Source organism: Salmo trutta, chromosome 27 (genome assembly GCF_901001165.1).
Source record: "Salmo trutta chromosome 27, fSalTru1.1, whole genome shotgun sequence".
NCBI classification, from domain to species: Eukaryota; Metazoa; Chordata; class Actinopteri; order Salmoniformes; family Salmonidae; genus Salmo; species Salmo trutta.
Window position 1 is genome coordinate 36,259,268 of NC_042983.1, and position 24,177 is coordinate 36,283,444.

Sequence of the window (24,177 nt, forward strand, 5' to 3'; positions counted from 1 at the left end):
TGTCTAAGATTTAATCGAGGATATTTACCTTTTTCTGCTATAGAATTTATACGGCGTCCGACCTTTCATGTGACATCACATAAATCATATCACTCGTCCTAGGAGTACTTTACTTTGGTTACATAATTGCATTTGTTTTGCCCTGTGAAATCTAGTAGTTAATTAAAGATAAATTACTTTTTTTGTTCGTATTCTTTGCTCAATCCAGTGGAATGCAGGTTCCAAAATGTGGCCTTGTTGTGCACTGATACTTCCAGAATGGACCACCTACCATGTGTCCAGTGAGGTGAAATCCGCGTGAAGCTGCCATCTGGTGACGCCGACGCCATGCATGGAACAAGTGGCATCGCCAGCAATTACGCACAACTTAATCCTCTCATCCACCCATCTATCCAATAGAATTCACATATTTATCCTAAAACAGTTGTCTTAATAGGTGGTATTCGTTACAGAACGAAATAATGTTGATTTTAAGGGATATAAACTAGCCTATAATGTCTATTGTTGCAAAAACTGTTAAATAAATAACAAAATAACGTATAAACGATCAGGCAGAAAGGCATGTTTTCAGATCGTCTAGAAACTAATATGTAGGCTAAACTAGTATATTTATAGGCATAGCATGCATACATGAACGCACTGTTTCATTCGACTCCAATGAATTCCACAGTTTTATTTCGTAATCCATTCTATTCCCAAAAATCATTACAGATTATTTTCTGTCATTTAAAAATAGCCATAGTCTATTCATTGCTGGGTGAGTAGGCTAGGGTTATATCTGAAGAAATACAAAGGGCTCAGTTGGAGACATCGCCGATGATGCTGCAGATGCCTAAACTGCGCGGGCAAGCGCACGCCTGAGATGTACAGTGAGGGCGGGGTTAAACATCAAAGATGATTTCTAGCTAAATCAAATGTTCTCAAGCAGCTGGGGCATGAATGAAGTGTATGCTACACAGGATGCTCGAATTATATAGGATGAGGACGAAGAAGCAACCATATTTCTCTGACTGTGACATTCACTCTTTGGGAAGCCATTCGATTTTTACAGTGTTTCGTATGCTATTTATTCCTTATTGACCCATTGTTTATTATATTCCCACCATTGTCTTGTCGACACTATCTGCCATTATGTCGGATACCGCGGATACCGAAGATAATCAGGATATGTTACCGAGTTTGGTCCAGCAGATAGTCCAGCGGATAACAGCGGGAGAGGTAAGTGAACGTCAGATATGATTTATGTTAATGCCAGATCTGTAGCCTGTTGGAGCAACGCTGGCGTCTTCAGTATTGCGTCTGCTAGATCTAGGTGTGTAGTCTAGGTAGAGGAAGGATGCTCAAGGTTTTGTGCGATCCTTGGAACAGGATTAGGGATGTAAAGATTAAATGTGCATGAAATATGAGGATTTGTAGATGGCTGTTGTAATTGATTGTATTTTATATGTATCCATCTTATCTGTATGCTATCTGAAATTGTGACGTGAGCAGTTCATGTGGGGTGCAAGACTCACAAAGGTTTTTCTTCTCCATATAATCTCCATGAAGTCCTTTATTTTCCTTTATCCTTTTATAGGCTGCAAATAAATGCCGTTATCTTATGTCAAGGTTGTCAATCATCATAAATCGAAATATTGAATTTAAATATACTAATTCGCCTTTGCAGGATGCCAAGTGGTTACATAAAGAATATACTGCAAATGCAGTCCTACGAAATATTCTAGTCTTTTGACCTATTAGCATACATTATTAAAGACATGCTCCGGAACTTTGGTGACTACTAAGTATTTTTTAAACATCCCACTTTGGGCTGGATATGCAGTTCATACATGCATAATCTATGAGCAGAATTCATGTCTTACCGCAATTAGCCACGAAATCCATAGTTTGAAAGTGACAGTTTTTTTGGAAGCTGTGCTGCGCCATTTTCCTACATTTTCCTCTACGTTGGCCAGCCCCATAGAAATTCGAGTTCAACCAATGAGCTTCAGCCCCAATCCATATGAGTGACAGCTAGCGAGAGGCACATCATGCACCTACAGCAGAGTGAGCGACAGCAATGGCGTGGTCCACAAATCTGCATATATGCGAGATTCTACGCAATTTTTCAGGGACCACTTTTGGCTTGTGAAGGCTACGGTCAGAACTACTGAATACAAAAGTACCAGATAATCTCTTTAATGCCCATCATTTGTGTAACTAAGACCCATGTAATATTTACATTTGGCGTGAACTTCATTTTGGACAATGCACCAGATGTGCAAACTGGTAGGATAAGCTTTAGTCTACATTTTAAGCCATTCATAATTAACATGGGACTTCATGTACTATAATATAGTCTATTCCTAATGCCCTTCCCTAAAAATAATATTCAACGCTATGAGTGCATGTTCTCTACAAATGATAGGCCAAACAGTTGCTATTTTGGTAATGCAACAATGTAGCATCTCTCAATTTTGAAACATTGTTGCAAACCTCAGGTTTTGCCCTCATACTCAACTGGCGGACAGCAGTCCGGATCCGGACCCAGAATGGGGTCAATACGGACCCCAGGTAACCGACCCTTGGCATCATATAAAGACACATAAGACATGGAACAATTTGTAGAATTGCAGGAATTGTTCTTTTAAAAAGCAAAAACATATTAGACCCATGCAAAATGTGTAGAATTGTGGGAAATTAGCTTTAAAACTGAACAAATTTCTGTCTGCCAACAAGAGGGGTGTGAACAGTGTGAGCTAGGGGTTTGTTACTGTAATGACGATATCCATAAGGACTTTAGCCACCTAGGACATTTGTGTGACCCAACCTTCTCAAATGTTCTTGGTGGCAAAGCATTTATCGGCCAGTGAAAGCCGATCCTTTTGCCCTCCCTCTCTTTTAACCCAATGAGTCCCACCGTATCGCCGGCACGTTTTGGACTTCTAACCCTTTTTAAACATTGTGCGTTCGAACTACACTTCTGTGTTGTATGATTGGATTCGTCTATTTCTTCTGCATCTGCCGTAGATACCAACCATTCGTCTGTGTGATTAACGTGGGCTGAGCTAGAGCTGTGTTTGTGAGACAAGGATGGATCCCGAAGTTGCCCGGAACAGGATCTTGGAGTCCGAATGGCTTGAGTTACAAACTATTAATAGCTATCTATGAAAATCTGATTTCCGTCCTCGCAATGGGAGTAATTTTCTGTGGTCCCTTTGATTTCCGTCTTCGCAATGGGCTGTCTAGCTTCCGCCCATCCTTTCTTTAGATTGGCGGATACACCTCCATAAATAAAATAACTCCTTGCTTGGTGGGCGAAATGATGAAAAACGCCACCTGCTGGAGGGAGACCGATTTTCCGTCGAGGTGGGCCTCGCCTTTCTCTTCCTCTGATGATGCTCACAAGCCACACAAGAGTCGTTAATAACACATGTCAAAGTCGTTACACGGAGGTGCCAAGTGTCTGCGGGGTTTCACTCCTCCCTTGTACTTGATTGATGAATTAAGGTCACTAATTAGTAAGGAACTCACCTGGTTGTCTAGGTCTTCATTGAAAGGAAAAAAACATAAGCCCGCAGATACTAGGCCCTCCATGGTATGAGTTTGACACCTCTGTTCTACATAGAAGATCATTGGAAATCCGAGGACAAGGTGTCTCTAATACTGTAATAAGCTCACATAGTTTCTGTCACAAACTCCAAACAGTTGTCACTGACTAGTTGGATATTAATTACCCAGTGAGCAAACTATTTCTGTAGCCCACTAGCAACATTCATAAACATACATTTTTCTCAGATTTTTGCTTTGGCTGACATTTTATTTTTTATTGAAATGTGTCAATAAAACTCATAAATGGTACTGCTTATGTCCAGTTGTTTTGTGTTGTACTTAGCTCTCATTGTCCTGAAAAGAAAATGGTAAAACACTTAATTGTGAGGCTAAATATAGTCTGTAAATGCAGATAAACGAGTCCGATGATTTTGACTGGGATCTCGGGACTGATCTCGGGACTGATCTTGATCTCGGGACTGATGTCGGGACTGATCTTGATCTCGGGACTGATGTCGGGACTGGGATCTCGGGACTGATCTCGTCTCGGGACTGATGGGGTTAAATACTCAGGGCTGCAGCATTGTTACTATGGTGATTTGAGTGTCTCCAAGCCGCCCCACACAGCTTGCTGCTGTCTGTCACTGCCTGAACTGCAGCAGCGCTGTTGCTGATTCATCCATAGCGTCTAGTCACGGTATTTCATTCATTGTCGACACAACAGCGCTCTTGAGTGCAGTAGTCGTGATCTTTAACAAACGCTGGAGAACTTTTAATAAACTAAACGCCTCAAGAACAACAAACAAACAAACAAAAAAAGATATTCATCATGTCTGCGGTGTCGCGACGTAACTCAATTGTATCGGTAAGTGGAAATTGTACAGGTAATACTGGCTTTAATACGACAAACTAAGTTAGGAACACCCTCGTGAAACGATACTGATTAATCATTGTTCGAGGTTTACAGACTCGATGGTTGACCTTGCTTTTATTATTATTTCAAATTGCGAGGTTGAAATTAGGGTATTTCTATAGCAAGAACTCCCTGTCATAGGGTAATGAGAATCTGTGGTTCCTTTTTTTATTTTTCCGAGGAATTGTTAGCTTTGTTGTAACCATTTTGTGCTTCCTCAGCTAACCAACAAGCTGATGCATGAACTTCCTTAGTTACGTGCATGGCCTACCAGGGTAGACGCTACACTTTAATGTTTAGTTTAGGAACAATCTAATGTATTGATTAGTGTCAGGTGAGTTTGTTTTTGTTTGACTGTTTTGAAGTAGGCAAGCCTAATACAATGAAGAATGTGGTTTGTTTTAGACGTATGCCTAGTCTATTTAAAACTGTCTTCCTTTTCAAATGAAATGTTTAAATAGTAACGGTAATATCGGTTCATACTATGTATGTTACTGTAGGACAGCGTTTCCCAAACTCGCTCCTGGTTATGACAAGGTGTGCAGGTTATTTTTGTTTTACCTTAACAGTACACAGCTGATTCAAATAATCAAAGCTTGATGTTGATTTTAATCATCTGTGTAATGTAAGGGCAAAAAACAACAATGTGCACCCCTTGGAGACCCTAGGACCGAGTTGCTATAGGCTTTGTCTTGTCCACCGGCCTGATCTGGTATGTGGGAGCAGTTTGCCTGAGACTACTGTAGACCTAATAATGCTGTCTGTGTCCACACCAGGTTCCTATCAAGAATATTGAGCGGGAGCTCATTTGTCCAATTTGTAAGGAGCTGTTTACGCACCCCCTCATCTTGCCCTGTCAGCACAGTGTTTGTCACAAGTGTGTCCGAGAGCTGCTGCTGTTGAACCATGAGGATTCCTTCGACGCTGGGTCTGAATGTTCCCTCCCTGGGAGCCCAGGACCCCGATCCAGAGTTCCCTCGCCAAGCATGGAGAGGCTGGATAGGCTTGCAAGATCAGGTGCGTTTGGGTTTGGCCAGTCCTCATGCCCATAGTGTGATTCTGACAACATCACATGCAATTTGCAGTAAAGTTCTATGGACATGTCATACCCAGGTTAATCTTTCACATGTATTTGCTGAAAGTCATTCTCTAGGTTGTAGAATGAAATGGACACCACCACCAATCTCATCCAGTTTAAAATCATCATGTTAGATGTTCATACTTTTCCTCTAATCTTGTTAACTTTGAGGCTGGTCTTATGTTTCTTTAACAGAATGAAGTAACACGACAAGCATTTAAGTCATCACTTTTGTTTTGTCTAGACTCTAGTTCCATGTCTGTAAGGCATTCACTTCAAAAAGCCTTTAAATTATAGTTCTATTGTGTGGATATTAGCAATACCAAGCAATTTCTTAACATAACATGCCTATCATTTTCAGCACCTTGATAGAATGAGGCTTGAGTTATGTACAGATGGTGGAACAAAGCATGATTTATCCCACTAAAGCATTTAAAATGCTTGAGTATGGGGGGGCGCAATATTATTATTTGCTTTGCAAAAAAAAAAACAGAGGTCTAAGTCCAAGGCGCTAGCAGCATGGAGTGAGACAAGGCAGTCTTTCACTTAACCATAAGCTGGTCCCTGCCACTCCAAAACACCAACCAATTCACATTTGCCCAACCTGAATGTGCCCATTCTTCATGTCCAGGTCTGCATCTATTAAAACAGTGGATACATTCAATGCTGTTTAGAAAAACAGGGTTATAGAGCTGGTAAAAATATAATACTTCCTTGGTCATCTTAAGAATCATTAACTAAATTACAATCCCTGTGGGGTTAGTAACCATGGCACTCATGCAGATTTAGTAAAACAAAATCTGATAATTACATTGACAATCTTCAAGGACATTATTTTAAGGAATATTTTAGCAATGGGGTCCTTTATCTGCTTCTCCAGTGTCAGATGTACTCGTAGATACCATTTTTATGTCTGTGTCCAGTATGAAGGAAGTTGAAGGTAGTTTTGCGAGCCAGTGCTAACTAGCGTTACCCATAGCGCAATGCCTGGAAATCTATCTGCTAACGCCAACTTCCTTCATACTGGACACTGAGGCATAAAATGGTATCCACATGTTTATCTGACTCTGGGGAAGTAGATCAAGGACCCCATCGCCAAAATCCTTAAGTATTCCTTTAACCTACCTTTCAGTAAAAGTATTTTACCCTTGCTGATTGGATGTCAGCCCAGTGGTGGTCATGGTGACAAAACCAGCCTGCGTGGAATGAATGGGGGATTAAATGAACTGAAGCCAGGACTCCACTATATTTATCAGACAAGTGCTTTCAAAGCTAACAATGGTTTGTTACTGCAACCTCAATGTTTTCTCCACCTTTTTTTATTAGGATTCAGACCAGACTTTTTTTGTTTTAGAGTACACTCAATGTACCTACAGATATTTTGATTTCACATGTTTTGACCTAAACCTTTTTTTAAGAGGGCAATTTCTTTTAAGCACTGTTGTTGGCACTTGTCCACTGTTATTGGAAATACATCAGGTTTGACTCCACTTCTGTTCACATACTGTATATGTTAATCTCACTTCACTTCTTTGTCCATTGCTTGCAGCCACACTGCAGAGAAGGTCGTTTGGGAGGAGAGGTAGACGCGGGTTCCATTTTTTGAATAGCTGTAGTAGTGAGTACAGTGTTACTAGATCCCTCCCCTGTGAACCCCAACTTACTGTTACACTACTGTTTGTAACACACAGCTGACAATAGACCACCTGTTTTTGGTAGACGTGGCATTCTGGCTTTTTAAAAAGTCTACTGAGCAAAGGCATAAATGTAAATTATGTCCTACCAATTTGTCTACATTTGGTGTTATTTTTTAAATGTTTTATTTTTTCTGGCCTGGTGCTTTCAGGGTTTAGTGCTCCCCTTTCAACACATGCATGTCTTAGTAAGTAGGTTGGAGAATGAGTGAGCTACAGCTCTGTATGGGAATCTCAGAGGTGAGAGAAATGGGTATGGATGTAAAGGAATTGGTTTAAAGTGGAATTTCTTAATGCCTGGGCAAATGTAGAGGGGTTTCCCCTCCCTGTAGCCTCTGATGCATTCAGTACCTTGTGGGGGAGGCCAGTAGATTCATGTTTAGAAGCAGCAGGGGACCTAGTTCTATGTAGCACAACACAGGGTTAGTTTTAGATATGCCAAGATTCTCTAGAGCAATGGTGTCAAACTCATTCCACGGAGGGCAGAGTGTCTGCAGGTTTTTGTTTTTTTCCCCTTTCAATTAATACCCAGACAACCAGGTGAGGGAAGTTCCTTACTAATTAGACCTTAATTCATCAATCAAGTAAAAGGGTGGAGTGACTACCAGCAGACACTCAGCCCTCTGTGGAATGAGTTTGACATGTGCTCTAGATTATACCACTGCAACCTTCAATCATATGCCTGCTGACAGGCTTGCCCCAAGGATGCTTTTTTAGCACTACGGTTCAGCTGTAATTGAAAATGATAATGTTTTAGAGACTCATGTGTTTGTAGAGATTGCTCTTAGCCACAAGCCAACGTTCTAACCAACTAATTTGTTCTATTTGATGTGACACGCCCCATAAAGCACACACATTTGTGACACGCCCCTAAAGCACAATGCCAAACAAAACAATGGTCTTACTGAAACTTTAGCAGACATTTTATTTTTTTAATTCAGGTTTTACTTATTTTTTTATGTTGTGCTCAGTAGATGTTTTAAAGTCTATGCCGCAATTGTCCTAACGCTAGTGAAAGATTCCCTCCATTATAAACACTTCACAACATCTCTCCTAACAAGTGCATCTGAACAAGTATCTAAAATGGCACCAGAATGAGTCATACTTAATGCAGGATACCAACCAGTTCTCCCTTTCATAGAGATCAAGTATTAAAGGCAACCAACAGCTTTGTCTGAAATCCATTCATCTTGACAGTTTATATTTCAAGTAGAGTTAAAAGAAGGTGTAGGGAGGATGAATTCCTCCATTTTAGATGTTTCTCCCAGCGTGTACACTTTGGTTAAGTCACATACTCTTGGCAAGATTGCCTGCATCCCTTTTGTAATGCAGTCCTGGTTATGGTGACAAGGCTCTGTCGCATTATGATGACTCGAACCATGTTAATGATGTGGTTCTGTAGGTAACCCACCCCTTTGCCCTGCTATAATGGCCTTGCAATGACTCGTCAGTTTTTGCCCTGAGCTCTTTCTCTGCACTGGCAATCACCCTCTGAATCCCACTGTGGCAGCAGGCAGTGTGTCTCAGCCTGCTACCGTACACCTTGCTGTTGGCACATGCTGCAGCAATCTCCCTCCCTGACCAGAACACCCACTCAGCCTAAGTATCTGTCCTTTTAATCTCCCCATCGCCTTCAGGCCAGGACACGTGGCCCCCACCTCATCGATTTCCATCACAATCCCCTCCTGACCTGCCGCTTCATCCAAAAACATCAAGCCTGCTCACCCACTTCTCTATCCTCCTCAGTCTGCCATTATTATACACAGTCACACGCACATTCCAAACGCAAACGCCATGATTGACCCGCATGCTTGCTTTGCGCCCACCACTCGTCTGTTGGTGTTCTGCAAAATGTTTTTTTTCTTCCTTTGCTTGCCATTTTCATAAATGCATTTTATGCTCAGTGACAAGGTCCAGCTGCTTGCATCTGTCATGTGTCATGAATGCCTTTGTCCTCATATTTTCTAATAATATGCTACAGCTTTGTAGTCTTTCTAGATGATGATGCTTTACAAGGCATCTGGTTGTGATGCATTGAACTGGACAAATGGTTTCAAAATGAATTTCCTCTGCAGGTAGTGGAAATCACTTACCCTTTAGTTGATCTGTTCTGTCATTGCTTTTTCAGTTTTGTCAGTGGGTTTCCCACCTTTTACTTTCCGCATGATTTTGTAATTTATTTAAAATCATTTAGATTTTACGTGAATCTTTATGTCCAGGTCATTGTAAACACATGCTCTTCCTATCTCTTGTGTGATCCATTGTTGAGAGGGGTCTGTAGCGATAGCTGCCCGGAAGGAAGGACCTGTTTGTTCTGTCGGACACTGACCCTTCCAGTCTGCCTGTCTCTGTGCAGGCCCACCCTTCGATTAGTCCTCTAATGGCTGTTCTGTCCTAGCAGGCTCCATCTCCTCACCAGGATGGAGACGTGGCTCTGTGACCCCCCGCGTTACCACTTTCCCGTGCCCAGGCTGCCAACACGATGTGGACCTGGGTGAGCGGGGCATGAGCATGCTCTTCCGGAACTTCACCCTGGAAAGCATTGTGGAGCGCTACCGGCAGGCGGCCCGCGCCGCCGTGGCCATCATGTGCAACATGTGCAAGCCGCCCCAGCAAGAGGCCACCAAGAGCTGCATGGACTGCAAGGCCAGCTACTGCAATGAGTGCTTCAAGTTCCACCACCCATGGGGCACCCCCAAAGCCCAGCACGAGTATGTGGGGCCCACCATGAATTTTAGGCCCAAGGTAGATACCATTGTCCACCTCGGAGGGGTTTTCATTGTTTATCGCGAGCAGGTTTTTCTGGTGTTGATTTTAGATTAGTGACCTGCTCATGTCAATGATGGTGGATGACTCATTGAGTTGATCGGGTTAATGGTGCAGCCATCAGATTTGTTGACAGGACTGGTCCTTAACCAGCTCACTAGCATTCATTGTTTGTTGCGATACGTTTTAATTTGGGCTGACAATACAAGTCTCTTCTCTGCCTGTCTTTTGTTGTGCAGTTGCCCATTCAGAGCTAATTCATTCTGGCCATTAAAAATGTCCTCCAGTACTTCTGTTTTGCATTTTGAGGTGTGACGTGTTTGCGACATTGAAAATGTCAGCTAGTCCAATGTGTTTCTCACGTTCATCAGGTGCTGATGTGTCCGGAGCATGAGATGGAGAAGGTCAACATGTACTGCGAGGTGTGCCGCCGTCCAGTCTGTCACCTGTGCAAGCTGGGAGGCTCCCACGCCAACCACAAAGTCACATCCATGAGCAGCGCCTACAAGATCCTTAAGGTACCGTATAATGAATTGTTGTCTCGAGCCGTTCACTTGACCTGACTTGAAAGCAATCAGGGGTGTGTACTCTAGGAACCAAATGGGCCGAAATGGGAGGGACCTATCTGAATTTGTCCAATAAGAAAGTTTTGTTTTCTGTTGCAAGTATTTTTGCTACGGTGTATACTAATGAATACATCCTTGAGGAAAGTGTTTGTTTTGAAGTGGTTGTCTGCTCAACTAGTCAGTGAAGCAGTGATGTTTACATACTTCATGGCCAAAAGTATGTGGACACCTGATCGTCGAACATCTCATTCCAAAATCATGGCATTAATATGGAGTTGGTCCCCCCCCCCCTTGCTGCTATAACAGCCTTAACTCTTCTCTGAAGGCTTTCCACTAGATGTTGGAACATTGTTGCGGGGACTTGCTTCCATTCAGGGCATTAGTAAGCTCGGGCACTGATTTTGGGCAATTAGGCATGGCTTGCAGTTGGCATTCCAATTCATCACCAAAGGGGTTAAAGTCAGATTTCTGTGCAGGCCAGTCAAGTTCTTTCACACTGATCTCGACAAACAATTTCTGTATGGACTTCGCTTTGTGCATGGGGGTGTTGTCATGCTGTAACAGGAAAGGGCCTTCTCCAAACTGTTGCCACAAAGTTATAAGCACAGAATGGTCTAGAACAGCTTTTCCCAAACTCGGTCCTTGGGACCCCAAGGGGTGCACATTTTGAGTTTTGCTGTAACACAGCTGATTTTAAAATGATCAAAGCTTGATGATTAGTTCATTATTTTAATCAGCTGTGTAGTGCTAAGGCAAACTAAAACGTGTACCCCTTGGGGTCCCGAGGACTGAGTTTGGGAAACCCTGGTCTAGATTGTCATTGTACGTTGTAGCGTTACAATTTCCATTCACTGGAACTAAGGGGCCTAGCCCAAACCATGAAAAACAGCCTCTGACCATTATTCCTCCTCCACCAAACTTTACAGTTGGCACTATGCATTCGGGCAGGTAGCATTCTCCTGGCATCCGACAAACCCAGATTAGTCCGTCAGACTGCCAGATGGTGAAGCCTGATTCATCGCTTTACACCACTCCAGCCGACGCTTTGCATTGCGCTTGGTGATCTTAGGCTTGTGTGCGGCTGCTCGGCAATTGGAAACCCATTTTCATGAAGCTCCTAACGAACAGTTCTTGCTGACGTTGCTTCCAGAGGCAGTTTGGAATTCGGTAGTGAGTGTTGCAACCGAGGACAGACTACTTTTCCTGAATTCACTTTAGCACTCGGCGGTCCCGTTGTGAGCTTGTGTGGCCTACCACTTCTGAGCTGTTGTTGCTCCTAGATGTTTCCACTTTTGAAAGGCTAATTGACATCATTTGAGTCAATTGGAGGTGTATCCGTGGATGTATTTCAAGACCTACCTTCAAACTCAGTGCCTCTTTGCTTGACATCATGGGAAAATCAAAAGAAATCATACCTCGGAAAAAAAAGATTGTAGACCTCCACAAGTCTGGTTCATCCTTGGGAGCAATTTGCAAATGCCTGAAGGTACCACGTTCATCTGTACAAACAATAGTACGCAAGCATAAACACCATGGGACCACGCAGCCGTCATACCGCTCAGGAAGATGTGTTCTGTCTCCAAGAGATGAATGTACTTTGTTGCGAAAAGTGCAAATCAATCCCAGAACAAGGACCTTGTGAAGATGCTGGAGGAAACAGGTACAAAAGTATCTATATCCACAGTAAAACGAGTCTTATATCGACTTAACCTGAAATGCCGCTCAGCAAGGAAGAAGCCACTGCTCTAAAACCGCCATAAAAAGCTACGGACTACGGTTTGCAACTGCACATGGGGAAAAAGATCGTACTTTTTGGAGAAATGTCCTCTGGTCTGATGAAACAAAAATAGAACTGTTTGGCCATAATGACCATGGTTATGTTTGGAGGAAAAAGGGGGATGCTTGCAAGCCGAAGAACACCAGCCCGACCGTAAAGCACGGGGGTGACAGCATCATGTTGTGGGGGTGCTTTGCTGCAGGAGGGACTGGTGCACTTCCCAAAATAGATGGCATCATGAGGTAGGAAAATGTATAGGGATATATTGAAGCAACATCTCAACACATCAGTCAGGAAGTTTAAAGCTTGGTTGCAAATGGGTCTTCCAAATGGACAATGACCTCAAGCATACTTCCAAAGTTGTGGCAAAATGGCTTAAGGACAACAAAGTCAAGGTATTGGAGTGGCCATCACAAAGCCCTGACCTCATTCCTATAGAAAATCTGTGGGCAGAACTGAAAAAGCGTGTGCGAGCAAGGAGGCCTCCAAACCTGACAGTTACACCAGCTCTGTCAGGAGGAATGGGCCAAAATTCACCCCAACTTATTGTGGGAAGCTTGTGGAAGGCTACCCAAAACGTTTGACCCAAGTTAAACAATTTTAAAGGCAATTCTACCAAATACTAATTGAGTGTATGTAGACTTCTGACCCACTGGGAATGTGATGAAAGAAATAAATGCTCAAATAAATAATTCTCTCAGCTATTATTCTGACATTTCACATTCTTAAAATATAGTGGTGATCCTAACTGACCTAAGACAGGGAATTTTTACTGGGAATAAATGTGAAACTGAGTATAAATGTATTTGGCTAAGGTGTATGTAAACTTCCGACTTCAACTGTATATACGGTTGTGGGGCGGCAGGTAGCCTAGTAGTTAGAGTGTTGGACTTGGAACCTTAAGGTTGCAAGATCAAATCCCCGAGCTGACAAGGTAAAAATCTGTCGTTCTGCCCCTGAACAAGGCAGTTAACCCACTGTTCCTAGGCCGTCATTGAAAATACGAATTTGTTCTTAACTGACTTGCCTAGTTAAATAAAGGTTAATAATACTGTTTTCTAGGCTCATCCTATATAACTACTTATGTATACCTATTCACATACTGTCTGCCCATCATTCACATGTGTATTTATCTTCCGGTCTCTGGTCCGGAAGCTTATTTCCCATGGATTTTTTTGCATTGTGTGTTTAGACACTGTTTTCTCCACATAGCTCATTCCAGTAGATCTACTGCTGTACATAGCATTCTTAGTATAGTGTCTTGTGTAAATCTTTGTATAGATTGCATTTGGATGACTGTTAGTGCTATTTGGATTTGTTCTGACGTTTTTATTTGTCTACTTAATTTACATCATTGTTAGGAGCTAGTAACTTAAGCATTTTGCTGCACTACATCTGCTGAACTATGTACACAACCAATAAACGATTTGATTTTGAGCCCCCTAATGAAATATTGATCAGTCATTTGTATCTGTGCTGAGTGGCACATGTCCACAGGATCATTTTACCTTTGAGCAGTGTAATCCACATGTGCGGTCATCAACAACAAGCAACCCCCCCCCAGACTAGACAGAGGTCAGTCAGCCACTGAAAGCAGAGGGACAGAGGACTCTGTCCTTTGACTGTAATCTTAGAGGCCTATGGACACGGGCACTGGGCCTGACTCATCCATATTTAATGTAATAATTTGTACCTTATGCTTATCTATCTATTGAACATCTCTGATCTCTCTGCTGGCTGTACTGTATGCAGAGGCATATTGGGTGTTTTGTTCTGATGAACAACCGGAACATTCCGGGATGAGGTAGGATTTCAATCGGGTTTCTCAATGCTCTCAAATGTTATTTTTTGTGTTACCAACAGGAGAAGCTATCAAAGAGTATCCATTACTTAATCAGCAAAGAGGACCAAGTGAGGACTCAGATTTCCCACCTGGAGGTGTTGATCAATGAAACTGAGGCAAGTAGTTGTTGACGGAATAAAACTAGTCCTGTGTCTGACTGTCTTATACTAAATAACAAAGGGACATTGTCTGCACTGAGAAGGAAGGTCACATATTCAAATGCATGTAAATACATACTAATTTGCATGAATTCCACTGCAGAAGGGTTTGCTTAGTCTGACTTTGTCTGTACTGTATTATGATGGCTTTCTCTTGTTTACATTTTGTTGTAATATTACTTATATGTTAGCCTGGTCCCAGATCTGGTTGTGCCATCATTCCTACTTTGTCATGCAAAACTCCCTGTGGTAAGGAGGCATGATGGCACAAACAGATTTCTATGCAGTTTTATTGCACCATGATGCATTGACACCCTTCCCAACCTCTACAGGAGAATGGCCAGGTGGCGGAGTGTGGGGCCTATGAGCACTTTGAGCGGCTGTTCCAGACCCTCCAGGAGAGGAAGTCTGAGATGCTGAACTCCATCGCACAGTCGAGGATGCGGCGTCTGGAGCAGCTCAGGGGCCAGGTGGAGGAGTACCAGGGCATGCTGGAGAACAGTGGCCTGGTGGGCTACGCCCAGGAGGTCCTCAAGGAGACAGACCAGTCCTGCTTCGTTCAGACGGCCAAGCAGCTGCACACCAGGTCAGCCTCCGCTCCAGGGACACATTTCCTCTAGGTGCAGATCTAGGTTCAGCTTCCCCTCCAATCATAACCTAAACCAGTAGTGGGGAATTGCTAATCTGAGGGAAGATCAGCATCTAGGGCAATTTCACCCTACACCGTCAGCCTCCAGCCCTGACTGCCTGCCACTCTCAACACACCTTAGTATACAAAGGCACAGTAGAGACTGGCTCCTGAAGGTTACCATCAGTGGCGATAAAGGCTAATGGTTATTAAATATCACCATTGTTTAAGAAAGGTCAGTAATCGAAAGACCTCCATTCTTAAAGGACCCGTTTTCAAACTATTACAGAACATGATGCTATTTCCCTGTGGCTGCTCTTGTCATCTAGGTTTCCTAATGGGGATTTGGGCCCCGTGACTCCTCCAGTACTAAAATAAATCTGCTTATGGGTAGGTTGAGTGTGTCAAAGATCCATGACACCACGTATCGGGGACACTGGGACAGATTGGAATGGTGACGTGCTGTTAACATTCCCCATGTCCTGCTCTAGCTCTAATCCTGCTAATTGATCTAAGTTTGTACAAAAAAAAAGCAGCTTTGGGATTTCATTCACCTAACACTTACATTCACCCACCCACACAAGTCTCCCATGCTCATTTATCTTGCCTGCCCGGGAAATGGTTCCTTCTCTGATGGTGGTCTCTTTGCTAGCATGTATTTATTTTGAATCCCCATTAGCTCTGCCAAGGCAGCAGCTACTCTTCCTGGGGTCAAGCAAAATAAAGGCAGTTATACATTTGAAAAACATTACAATACATTCATAACAGATTTCACAACATTAAGTGTTTCCTCAGGCCTCTACTACCACATCGATAACACAATCCATTGTGTATAGTGCATATGTTATGTGTCTGTATGTTGCTTCAGTCCCTGCTGTTCCATAAGGTGTATTGTTATCAGATTTTTTTTTTTTTAATCTAATTTTACTGCTGGAATAGTTCCATGTAGTCATAGCTTTATGTAGTACAGTGTGCCTCTCATAGTCTGTTCTGGACTGTGAAGAGACCTCTGGTGGCATGTTTTGTGGGGTATGCATGGGTATCTGAGCTGTGCCAGTAGTTCAAACAGACCGGTGCATTCAACATGTCAATACCGCTCATAAATACAATTAGTGACGAACTCAATCTCTCCTCCACTTTGAGCATGTGATTGACATGAATATTATTGTTAACTCTCTGTACATCCAAGGGACAGCTGCCCTGTTCTGAGCCAATTGCAATTTTCCTAAGTCCCTCTTTGTGGCACCTGACCACACGACTGAACAGTAGTCTAGGTGCGACAAAACTAGGGCCTGTAGGACCTGCCTTGTTGATAGTGTTGTTAAGAAGGTAGAGCGGCGCTTTATTATGGACAGACTTCTCCCCATCTTAGCTACTGTTGTATCAATATATTTTGACCATGACAGTTTATAATCCAGGGTTACTCCAAGCAGTTTAGTCACCTCAACTTGCTCAATTTCAACATTATTTATTACAATATTTAGTTGAGGTTTAGGGTTTAGTGAATGATTTGTCCCAAATACAATTTATTTTATTTTTCGAAATATTTAGAACTAACTTATTCCTTGCCACCATTCTGAAACTACCTGCAGCTCTAAGTGTTGCTGTCATTTCAGTTGCTTTAGTAGCTGACGTGTTGAGTCATCTGCATACATAGACACACTGGCTTTACTTACTCTATGCTTTTTCCCAGCAACAGACTATGATCGATAATGTCAGAAGCTGCACTGAAGTCTAACAAACAGCCCCCGCATTCTTTTTGTCATCAGTTTCTCTCAACCAGTCAGTCATTTGTGTAAGTGAAGTTCTTGTTGAATGTCCTTCCCTATAAGCGTGCTGAAAATCTGTTTACTATAAAATAGCATTCATTGTATCTGGTCAGACTATTTTTTTTTATTCCGGAAGTTAACTAAGGTTTGGTAACAAGCTGATTGGTCGGCTATTTGAGCCAGTTAAGGGGGCTTTACTATTCTTAGGGAAGGGAATAACTTTTTCTTTCCTCCAAGCGTGAGGGCACACACTTTCTAGTAGGCTTAAATTGGGAATGACAATATTTTCCACTATTGTCCTTAGTAATTTTCTATCCAAGTTGTCAGACCCCAGTGGCTTGTCATTGTTGCTAGACAACAATTTTTTTTCACCTCTTCAACACTTGCTTTACCGAAGACAAGCATTGTCATTTTGAATATGATAATTTGGTTGGATATACTTGGATGTGTAATGTCAGTGTTTGTTGCCTTCATTTCATGTCTACGTTTGATAATCTTGCCAATGAAAACATCATGAAATTAGTTGTCATATCAGTGAGTTTTGTGATGTATGAGCCATCTGATTCAATGAATGATGGAGCTCTGTTTTCTGCCCAACATGTCATTTAAGGCGCTTTAAAGCTTTTTACTGTCTTTGTCATTTATCTTTGTTTCATAGTGTTGTTTATTTTTGTTTAGTCAGTTTTGCCAATCGGTTGTACAGCCAGACCAATTTGCCATCTCTTTTGCCTCATCCCTCTCAACCATACCATTTTTTAAATGTTTTTATTTTTTTAAATTCCTCATAAATCCCCATGGATTGAAGTCATTTTCTTAATGGGTGCATTGCTTATCCCAGTTACTAACTGGGATAAGCAATTTCATGAATGTGTGACGTGCAGCATCTGGTTGCTCAAAATGGACCAACAAATATTATTCACATCAACCTCACTACAAAACATATTATATGACCTCTTATACACTATTAGCCCCAGCCTTTGGAACTTTGGCTTTCCTAGATATGACTACTATATTGTTGATCACTACATCCGATGGATTTGGATACTACTTTCAAACAAATTTCTGCATCATTAGGTAAGATATGATCAACACATGTTGACGATTTCATTCCTGTACTGTTTGTAACTACCCTGGTAGGTTGATTACTCAAACCAGGTTGCAGGCACTAGTTTGAAGCTCTAATTTATTTTTTAAATTTAACCTTTTTATTTAACTAGGCAAGTCGGTTCTTATTTACAATGATGGCCTACTGGGGACCAGTGGGTTAACTGCGTTGTTCAGGGGCAGAATGAAAGATTTATACCATGTCAGCTCTGGGATTCGATCCAGCAACCTTTCGGTTACTGGCCGAACCACTAGGCTACCTGCTGCCTCATGAGTGGGGCAGCCTGATGAAAGCCAGTCAATATTTAAATCACCCAGAAAATATACCTCTATCACATGCATTTCACACATTATCCAGATACTGACTGTTAGCACTTGGTGGTCTACAGCAGCTTCCCACCAGAATGGGCTTTAAGTGAGGCAGATGAACCTGTAGCCATATTAGCCAACAGTATTTAACATGAGCTCCTCTCTAAGCTTTACGGGAATATGATTCTGAATATAAACAGAAACACCTCCAACTCTGGCATTTTGTCTTTTCTTTAACGTTATAACCAGGTATTGCTACCACTATCATCAAAGGTGTTCTGAGTGAGTTTGAGGCATAAAATCAATTACATCTGTTACTAGCAAATTATTGATTTCGTGAACCTTGTTTCTTAAGCTACACATGTTAACGTGGGCTATTTTTAACACTTCTGGGATGCTTGATAATTTTTCTTATTTTACTGGGAAGCTTAGCAGAGCTGCAATAGTCTCGTAGCCAGTTATGGAGGGCAGCTATTCACTTTGTGTTCACTACAAAGTGAATAGCTGCCATTTTGTTTCCTCTTTTCTTTCTCTCCAGAATTGCGAAATCCACCGAGTCTCTGAGGACGTTCCACCCCGCGGCTGACCCCTCCTTTGATGAGTTTGTGCTGGAAACTTCTAGAGAGGAGACTCTGCTGAAGGAGCTATGTTTTGGGGGAGGTGAGTTCCACACTCCTAATATGTAATGATGTATGCAGACATTGCAATGCAAGCCCAAAGTTGAACCTTAATTTGTTGACACTCCTCATTGGGTCCCCTTTAACTCACCTCCGCCTCAACCTGTCAGTCACTTTCACCTCCTCCTGGGCTCTGCTCTCTGTTAAGACACTGGTAACCAGAAGCCCTTTTAATTGATTAAGCTGGTTACACTCCTGATATACACACAGGGATTTTGGCACAGAGAGCATTGCAGGGCTTTTTGCTGGTCCGCTGCTTTGCATATAGACTCGATTTGGAGAATAGGGAACTGTCTGGCGGGCTGGATATAATTATGTTCCTGTGAAAAGGAACTGATTTGACATGCGCATATTAAGTAGGGGCAGCGCTACCCTGGAAGTAAACAGGAGGCTTCTTATAGGCTCCCATCTAACTGTGGTTGTCCTCAGAATGAGTTCCAATCCTGCTCCCTCTGTCCCACAGGTATTACTGTGTGAATTGAAGGGGCTTGTGGGCTCGTCGCGCTATAAAGATTACTGACCACAAAGGAGCCCTGCTTTGTCTCCCCGTAGTGAGACTGGAAGGGTCATCTGTGTTCGTTAGCGACAGTTGGTTGGCAGAGCGGGGGCCGGTCTGTCCTTGAGGACAGGGTTCAGACCTGTAAAAGTGGGCTACATGGAGCAGCGCTGCATGGATGTCTCCTCATTAAACTAGACCAGACAGAGTAGAGGAACAAACAGCTCCAACCCAGGACCAGGATCACGGCAGGGTTGTATTCACAAGGCAACAAATGGAAGGAAACGGTGGGGGTCTGGGGATGGGGACAGTGACCTCCCAGATATCACCCCAAGAGGTGAAGTGTAATTTCAACCCCAGTACTCAAGCAGATCTCATTACGGTGTTGTGGAGTCTTCTATGCTCACACTGGCTCTATATTTGAATCTATCCCCCCCACTAGTTGAACCATAAAGGCATTGTGTTGTGCGTTTTCCTCCTTCCTAATCCAGCCCCTCCAGAGGCTGCAGTATGGTCTGGTCTCACAGCCAGTGAGAAACAAGGAGAAGCCTCTGTTTGGTGTAATGCGTCCTGTCCTGTCCCGTCCCGTCCGTAGCCTGATCAATAGGTTGTTTCTCTGAGAATAGCGGCGCTCTCAGGCTGGTAGCCCGCTGGGTTGGCAGGCCGCCCTGTCCCCCGCCCCTCCAGTCCTGATCAAACCTGCTGGACCTGGCTGTGGCTGACAGGAAGCTATGTCTGCAGTGAGGGGAGGGGGGGGTGAAGGATTAGCAAAGTGCTTTTCCTGGCAATATATTTTTTTTCTTTTTAGCTTCTCAATCTTCCTGTCCATATTCTGTCTGATCTGAGTTCAGTCACATCTCGGAAGAACTCCATGCACTTACATAAACCAATGTGTCTATCTGTTTTTCTTTTATTTCCAGATAACCAATACCATTTTAAAATAAGGTCTAGCATGTTTTGTATGGACCGTTATGTCTCTGTCAAGGCTTGCTTATGTTAGTTTGTCAATTTAGATATTTGTATTTTTTTGGGAGAATTGGACTTTAACCTGACCCCCTCACTCTGCCATGTGCCTTTTCTCCGCTCTCTCAGTCCCCGAGCCCCCTATCATTGATCTGTCCCGTAGTCGCGTCTACAACGAGGGCTTGTTGTGCTGGCAGCTGGCTGAGGATACCCTGGCCACAGACCACCAGGTACTGGAGTACAGGAGGCTGGGCGCGGAGCAGGATGAGGAGGGCGCCAGCCACTGGCGCCTCACAGACAGGGTGTACGGCCCTAGCACAGTGGTGTGTGATCTGGAGGCCAACAGCCTCTACTCGTTCCGAGTCCGCAGCTGCCGCAACTCCCTCTACAGCCCCTACAGCCCAGAGGTCACATTCCACACACCACCTGCCCCAGGTAGGCACCAGGCACTGATGTCTCACAAACGCACTGAGGATGATGTCGTATTCATGTGTAGGGGTGGCACTCGTGATGGGCAGGGAGAGAGGTGGGCCTTGGCCATATTCTGAAACACGGCACTACTGGAATTGCAACTCATAACCCCCAAAAAATGCTCGGCAATCATGTAAGCTTTAACGCCATTTCTGTGTTGCAGGAACTGGGAAAAACTAGTATACTGGGCTATATAGCCGGCGTATATCTACTAGGCTGTGAAAGTAGAAGATGCTCCACTGTTCAAAGTGAACTGTGGGATAAAATACAGTGGACAGTTATGAAACCTCTGACTATCACTTCTGCAACCCATCTCCTTTGTTGGATTGCAGAAATCACAGCCTTTTGAATGCTTTGTTGCTTTTAGACTGACTGAAGCAATGCAGCAGAGTCCCAGAGTAACAGTATATCGGCTTATGACTTTCAGTGTTTTTCAGCCTCTGATGGTTAAGTGCTCTGATTTTTAACTGTCATATACTGTCTGTAAAGGACTAGATATCGCTTTAATTCCTCAAGTCTATTGAATTGGACAGTCCCCACCCTCTCATCCTAACTTCCATGTGTGTACAATTGCTGATCCATTTGGATTTTGTTTATCCTCCGTTGCCTCATTAGTCTGCAGTAAACTAGGGCTGAGAGCTGGGTCCACTGTGGATTGAAGCCCAGTGATGGGACTGGGAGCCCACATTCCTGTGTCCTGACTGGGGATTTTTCGCAGTGGGGTGTGCAGTGTGTTAGTAATGAGGTGGAATTCTGGGTCAATACAGGCCTCAGACAGACCAGACATTACAGTAGCTGCAACACGCCTGACAAGTCAGTGTAGGCATACTGCAGACTTATCATTACTGTACGACAATACATTTAACGTTCATTTTTTAAAAAAAAAGGACATCTTTAAGATCACTAATTTTTGTGTAGTTCATGCAACAAGTGGTAAACGGCTAGTATTTTTGTCCTTGTGTTTGAGGGATTTTCATGAATTAAATGCTCTACCATGGAGACAGAATGCAATGGCTCATTGCACAGGCATAACTATTAGTTGGTAAGTGAATAGTAATTATGGCCTTTGGTGTTGTAACTATTTTGAGACTTTGAGCCGCAGCAGATGTGGCTTAAATAATTTCAAATAACCTTACATGAGAAATAAAGCATTGTTTTTGTCTTTCAATACATGTAAATGGATAAATTTGGAAATTCTGTCAATTCCTTCACTTTTTTAAAAGATCTTTACAATGGCGCCCTCATGTGACACTTTATGAAAGCCCAGCTTCTCCCTGGCATCCTGAGACGATGATCACAGGACATCCTATCTGCGTCTGACTGTTCCTTTTGTGTTGCTCTCTTCCCGTAGCATTTGGCTTCCTATTCAACGACAATTGCGGCTTCAGCTCGGAGCGGCTGGCGTTGAGCAAGCGCCGTGACTCTGTGGAGAGCATGGCCGGCATGGCCTTCCTGCTGGCTGCTGAGCGCGTGCAGACAGGCAGCTACATGGGTCTGGACTACATCATCGGTGACACGGGCATCTCTCAGGGCAGACAGTACTGGGCCTTCCGTGTGGAGCCCCACTCCTACCTGGTCAAGGTGGGCGTGGCCTCTGATTCCAAACTGCTGGAGTGGTTCCACAACCCCCGAGACACTAGTAGCCCCAGGTAAACTCTGCCGCCTCAGACTAACTCTATCACTCACTAAGGATTAGGACTGAGTCACAAAGAAGCCTGCAACGTAAAAAGCATTAACTTGTAAACCAGGGGTGTCAAACTCATTCCATGGAGGGCCTAGTGTCTGCTGTTTTTTTCTTCTTCAGATAGCCCTAGACAGCCAAGTGAGGAGTTCCTTACTAATTAGTGACCTTAATTCATCAATCAAGTACAAGGGAGGAGCGAAACCCTGCAGACACTCAGCCCTCCGTGGAATGAGTTTGACAGGTGCTGTCGGATTAATTCACAGAAAAGGCCTTAGTTTTTCAACAATTCTTTCAAATATGTTTCTGCTATTACCTACTGTGTGGTTTTACTGTTGTGTATATTTGAACAGGCTTTCAGGTAACAATGAGGAAACAATCAGTGTGACAGTATTATTGAATGGGCTGTAGTTGTAGGCTGACTCTGCCTGTCTCCCACCTCCAGGTACGACCACGACAGTGGGCACGACAGTGGCAGCGAGGACACGTGCTATGATCTGTCCCAGCCCTTCACTCTGCTCACTGTGGGCATGGGCAAAATGTTCCTTCCCAAAGCTTCCGGCGGTGACCATGGCGACCACAGCAACCGGGTGCTGCCCATGCCGCAGCGTATTGGCGTGTGCCTAGACTACGATGCGGGCCGGGTCTACTTCTACGATGCAGACACCATGAGGTGCCTTTATGAGCGGCAGGTGGACTGCTCCGGTACCATGTACCCTGCCTTTGGCCTCATGGGTAGTGGCAAGGTCCATCTAGAGGAGTTCATCACAGCAAAGCGGCTGTCGTATATGTGAGATGCTGGGCCTTCCACACACACAGTTCCCTCCCTCTCAACACTTGCCTTTGCGTTCATGTTGGTCTCTGCTTTCAGTCAGGTATGTTTGTAGTGATTTTGTTTTTGTCTGCAGTATTTCAGCTGACTATTAATCCAGTTCTGTTTTTAATGAACACCTATTTATGTATCACTACTAAGTCCAGTAAAACGTAGCCAAGAGAAACCTGAAGAGCCTTGCAGCTACGTCTATGCCTCTGTGCCTTTCACAATAAATAGGTAATCTAACGAATGCTATGATTTGTCTAACTGTGCACAACAGCAAGGCTAGTCATCACTTACAAGGGTGAGTGTATGTAGGTCACAAGGACCCCTCGGTTGAGAAACATCCCCACAAAATGTGTAATACAAATCATACCTAATCAATGTCCTTAGTCAAGAGTCTGTCAACACCAGTTTGTTACACTGCATTTGATTTGGACACATGCTCAAAATTTGCACTTTTTTTTTTTTAAAGACGAGCACACTTTCTTGCACTTAATCTCACTACCTAACCACTCTGAACACTATTTCAATGCAGAGCACATTTATCTGAATTGTAACACTAGACATCCACATTCAGGGTGTAATTCTAACGAGGTCTGTGTGTGCTACTCAGACGTAAATCGTGTGTTGGTGTCAGTGGGAGACTTTTGTTGTCACTTAAAATTACACTCACGGAGATTAGTTGTTGGTCACTAAATTGTCACGTTAATGAATTTACCTTGCACTGCTGCCTCGGATGCAGTTGTTCAATAGCAGTGAATGTTTTGTGTTTATCACTGGGAATGTGAAACTTCAAACACTACAGGTTCTCACTACACGCTGTCCCACAGAACTCTACTACCATGCGACTTCTTCCTGACACATGTCATGTTACTGTACAGAACTTACACATTTGTTACGCACGTTGACGATTGGCTCTTGAGTATCAGCTAGGAC

The 24,177-nt window shown here is 43.3% G+C and overlaps 1 protein-coding gene across 4 annotated transcripts; it reads left to right on the forward strand.

Moving 5' to 3' along the window:
* Positions 1-866: 866 nt before the first annotated feature.
* Positions 867-23,954, forward strand: trim36 (tripartite motif containing 36). 4 transcript variants are annotated; one of them, XM_029717938.1, is made up of 11 exons: positions 867-1,218; positions 5,221-5,461; positions 7,072-7,140; positions 9,618-9,961; positions 10,354-10,500; positions 14,189-14,284; positions 14,659-14,912; positions 18,675-18,796; positions 20,402-20,707; positions 22,095-22,392; positions 22,870-23,954. In XM_029717938.1, the coding sequence occupies exons 1-11, from the start codon at positions 1,132-1,134 to the stop codon at positions 23,216-23,218; spliced, it is 2,313 nt and encodes a 770-aa protein (XP_029573798.1). In that variant the 5' UTR covers positions 867-1,131; the 3' UTR covers positions 23,219-23,954. The 4 variants fall into 4 exon arrangements, with proteins under 4 accessions (XP_029573798.1, XP_029573800.1, XP_029573799.1 ...); XM_029717939.1 differs by lacking the exon at positions 867-1,218 and adding an exon at positions 3,896-4,396; XM_029717940.1 differs by lacking the exon at positions 7,072-7,140 and having other exon boundaries at positions 869-1,218.
* Positions 23,955-24,177: the final 223 nt, after the last annotated feature.

What these genes read in the sequence shown, in the direction of transcription:
- trim36 (XM_029717938.1), top strand. Translation starts at nt 1,132, where the DNA reads ATGTCGGATACCGCGGATACCGAAGATAATCAGGATATGTTACCGAGT. An exon ending in TGTTGATCAATGAAACTGAG is followed by an intron (nt 14,285 to 14,658) that starts GCAAGTAGTTGT and finishes CAACCTCTACAG; the next exon opens with GAGAATGGCCAGGTGGCGGA. An exon ending in GGAGCTATGTTTTGGGGGAG is followed by an intron (nt 18,797 to 20,401) that starts GTGAGTTCCACA and finishes CCGCTCTCTCAG; the next exon opens with TCCCCGAGCCCCCTATCATT.